The sequence below is a fragment of the Elephantulus edwardii genome, unplaced genomic scaffold (assembly GCF_000299155.1).
Source record: "Elephantulus edwardii isolate Elephantulus edwardi_28Jun2011 unplaced genomic scaffold, EleEdw1.0 scaffold00051, whole genome shotgun sequence".
NCBI classification, from domain to species: domain Eukaryota; kingdom Metazoa; phylum Chordata; class Mammalia; order Macroscelidea; family Macroscelididae; genus Elephantulus; species Elephantulus edwardii.
Window position 1 is genome coordinate 12,893,506 of NW_006399801.1, and position 4,348 is coordinate 12,897,853.

Genomic DNA, 4,348 nt, shown 5'->3' on the forward strand with positions numbered 1-4,348 from the left:
CTTTCCCACTAGGTGGCACTATTTTATTTGTAAATGCTATGAAGACTCCTCTGTGATGCTCAAAAAACCGCTTAGATCTGAATTTGAGCTCTGGTGGCTTATTGGGTAAGGAGCTGTATTACCAACACAGAAAGACAAGCAGTTCGAAACTACCAGATGCTGTATCAGAAAAAGTTGGGCAGTCTCTTCTTATGCAATTTACAGCCTCTAAAAGCCCACTGGAGAGTCAACTATAAATTGGTTCCAACTCATGAGCACATAGCAACAACAGCAACTGAATCTATTACCATTAGAAGAAAAACATATTTAAAAGAACTGGTAAAGACTATGAAAAAATAGTATAAAGTTGATTGTAGATAGCATGATAAACAATTGTTTATACTGTGAAAAATTTCTATAGAAAATAAACAGTTTTAAAACAAATAGAATCATTAAGCTTTTTAAATATATTAAGAAACTTGCCTTTTGTTCTAAGTACAGTGGAAATCTATTAATGAATTTTAAGCATCAGTTGTTCCTAATATTTGTGCTTTCTCTATGATCATTCTGGCATTTCTGTATTTGAAATACATACTCAAAGAGTTTGGAAAGAGAAATTTAAAAGTTGAAAACAATATTTGCAATACATAAACATACAAAAGGAATACTGTGGTACAATGTATTATGTGTTACACTACCATCCAAGAGGCTACAAGTTCAAATCCAGCAGCCACTTCGGGGGATAGGGATGAGAGGAAAACGGGCTAGCTCCTATAAAGATTTATTGCCTCAGAAAACCAGTGGAGGGCACTTTTAGTTGAACTTGACTCTACAGCAGTAAGTTGGGTTTGAGTTTGGACTCATCTAGAATATATTAAGAAGTAGAAATATGTAAAATTTTAGAAGTGGAACAGAAAAAAATATATAAAATATTCAGACAGGCACTTGCAAAAGGAAATTCCACATGTTAAAAAACATAGCAAGATTTTCCAGTATAGCATCTGGTAATTTCGAACTGCATGTCTTTGTGTTGGCAGTGCAATTTCTTACCCTCTAAGCCATCAGAGGTCAACTTCATTATTGTTGTTGTTGTTGGGTGTCATTGAGTTGACTGTGACTCATAGCGACCCTGTGAACAAGAGATCTGAACTTTGCCCTATCCTGGGTCATTCTCACCTTCTCTGACATGTAATGAGGAAAATGCAAATTAAAATCAGAGTAAGACACCATTACAGATCCCCATGCTTGGTAAAGATTTCTGTGTCTGCAAATACCAAGAGTTGAAAAGGAATACAAAGATGGCCACAGGACCTAAAGCTCTGATATACTGTTTCAAAAGAATAAATTGATGTAGTCACTTTGTAAGCATGTTGTAAAATTGAAGGCATTGTACCTTGAGAACTGGAATTCCACTGTCTAGGTAAAGATAAATACCCATGCATCAGTGTAACAATATCTTTTATTAAAAATATATACTTAATATTCTTTCTGTCAAAACTTGAAACAATATAAATGAATTAGGGAGTAGATAACCAAATGAAGGTGTTTTCACATAATGGAATGACGTAAGAGGATTACAGTGAGAGTACCACGCTATACGCCTATGTGGTGAATCTTCTAAACATAATAAGCAAAAAAAGTGAGGGAAAAAAAAATATATATATAGTGTTATTTCTGTAAGGTCAAAAACCAGACAAAGCTAACTTATACCCTACAAAAACTAAATGATCTTGTTTATAAGTGCATACATAAGTGATAAAGTTTAAGAGCAAGCAAAAAAAAAGTTCTAATAAAGATGGCCTCTGGGGGGAGAGGGAGCTGCTGAATCAGAACAGAAGTCATCCAAGTGTGCTTTATATTTCATGTACTTTTCTTGATGTGCTTTATCTCACAGTAAGTGCACACATGTACACAACCTGGGCCCTGTACTGAGCATGTGTTATACATGGACTAGAGTGGAAACAAGGAGACCCCAGACTAGGTGAAAGATGAAGAGATGGTAAGACCAGGGCAGTAGGGAGTGTATAGCTAGAGAAGAGACAGACCCAGGAGGTCAGCCTAGTGTGTTTGGGCTTGTTAATGCATCATTTCCTCACTTGCTCATGGCTTATTTCTCTGGTTCTTTCTGATAGTTCATAAACCAGAAAAGGTTACATGGATAGAAGCAGCTGGAACCATTCGTGATGGAGTACAAGCCTATACTGCTCTACATTATCTTTCTCATCTCTCTCCTGGCAAATCAGTGCTGATAATGGATGGAGCAAGTGTGAGTGTTCCCAGTGTTGTTTAGAAACAGTCCAAAATAACATGAACTTGGGGAATTTAAAAGTGAGTTTTCAGTTGCTATTGTAATTCCTCTTTCTTGTTGTGTGCCATTGAGTCAAAACTGACCCATAGCTGATCCTCCCTCAGGGTTTCAGTTGTAATCCTTGTTGTTATTATGTGCCTTTTAGTTGACTACGACTCAAAGCAACCCTATGCACAACCCCTCTTAACCCTGTCCTATCCTGAGCCAACCTCATTGACTCCCAACACACCTATCCCCATTAGCCTAGTTAACACACCTATCCCCATTAGCCTAGTTACTGGGTCAGTGTCTCATCCAGGGTCTTCCTCTCCTGCACTGTCCCACCCTCTTCCAAGCATGATGTCCTTCTCCAAGGACTGGTTCATCCTGGCAACTTGCCCAAAGCAAGCCAGACAGAGCTTCAAAATCCTTCTCTCTAAGGAGCACCCTCTCCAGGACAGACCTATTTATTGTTTTGGCAATCTACAGTATATTCAGGACTCTTCTCAGCTCAAGGCATTAATGATTCTTCTCTTATCCTTAGTCATCATCCAGCTCTCAGATGCATAGGAAGTAATTGCAAAGACCATGGCCTGGATTAGGCGCACCTTAGTCTCTAGACAGACATGGTGGTTCTGTAGCACTCTGACAAGGTCCCTGACAGAAAATTTTCCTAATACATTTATCTTTTGATTTCCTGACTGGTGGTGCAAAGAATGTTAATTGTGGAACCAAGCAAGCTGAAATTGTTAACAGTCTCAATGTCTTTTCCATCTATAATGATGCTGCCAATTGGCCCAGTGGTGAAAATCTTTGTCTTCTTGATGTTAAGCTGCAGTCCATATTCAGTCCTTGATGTTCTGTAGCAAGCGCTTCAGGTCCTCCTCAGTTTCAGCAAGCAAGGTTGTATCTGCATAACACAAGTTGTTGATGAGTCTTCCTCCAATCCTGATTCCTCCTCATACCTAGACTGCATTTTGTTTTACATGTTGATTGGAAAGGAATGGAGAAAGGACACATCCCTGACAAACTCCTTTCTTGATTTTGAACCATGCAGTGTTTCCTTGCTCAATTCTGATGACTACTTTCTAGACTAAGTAGAGTTTTCTTATGAGCACAATCAAGTGTCCTGGGATTCCCATTCTTGTCAATGTTAGACACAGTTTGTTGTGATCCACACAAATAGTCAATGAAACCAAATAGACAATCCTCTGGTACTCTCTTGTTTCCAGCCAAGATCCATATGACTTTAGCAATGATGTCCCTAGTGCCATGGCCTCTTTTAAATCCAGCTTGTATTTCTGGTAGTTCTCTGCTGATGCTGTTCCAATAATTTTTGGATTATCTTCCCAGGATTTTGCTTGTATGTAATATTAGAGGTATTGTTCAGTAATTCCCATACTCTGTTGGATTGCCTTTTTTTGGAATGGGAATAAATATGGATGTCTTCCAGTCAGTTGGCCTGGTAGTTGTCCTCCAGATTTCTTGGCACAACCTGGTGAGCACGCCCAGGGATGCATCTGTTTGTTAAAATGTCAGTTGATATTCCAATTCCTGGGGCCTTGTTTTTTGCCAAGTCCTTCAGAGCAGCTTGAACGCCCTCCTTCTTGACCATTACCTCTTAATCATATGTTGTTGCATGAAATTCTTCTGTGTCAGCTAGTTCTTTCTGGTACAGTGACTTACTATTATAATCCCTAACTGGTTATTATGAATTGGTTTCTTTACCACAGTATTATTTTGTAAAAATACTTTTGCCAATAGAAGACACATGTTATTTTGTGTCATTAGTTTTCTGTTACTTTGAATCTTTAAAAATGTTGTTGTTGTTGTTGTAGTAGTTCTTATGTGCCGTTGAGTCTCTTGCATCTCATAATGACCCTATGTACAACAGCCCTAAACCCTGCTCTGTCTTGTGCCAATCGCATTGCCTCTGACACACCCATCCCGATTTCCCTAGTCACTGAATCAATCCACCTCATAGAGGGTCTTCCCCTCCTGTGCTGTCCCTCCACCCTCCGAAGCATGATGTCGCTCTCCAAGGACCAGTCCCTCCTTACAACATGTCCAAAGTATGTCAGA

General features: G+C 39.0%; 1 protein-coding gene across 1 annotated transcript in view; it reads left to right on the forward strand.

Annotated features, from left to right (window-relative positions):
- CRYZL1 (crystallin, zeta (quinone reductase)-like 1) overlaps positions 1-4,348 on the forward strand; it is a 62,090-nt gene that overhangs the window by 43,536 nt on the left and 14,206 nt on the right. The window contains exon 5 of the mRNA XM_006886746.1: positions 2,112-2,245. Coding sequence (XP_006886808.1) covers positions 2,112-2,245 — 134 coding nt within the window. The remainder of the gene's footprint in view (positions 1-2,111; positions 2,246-4,348) is intronic.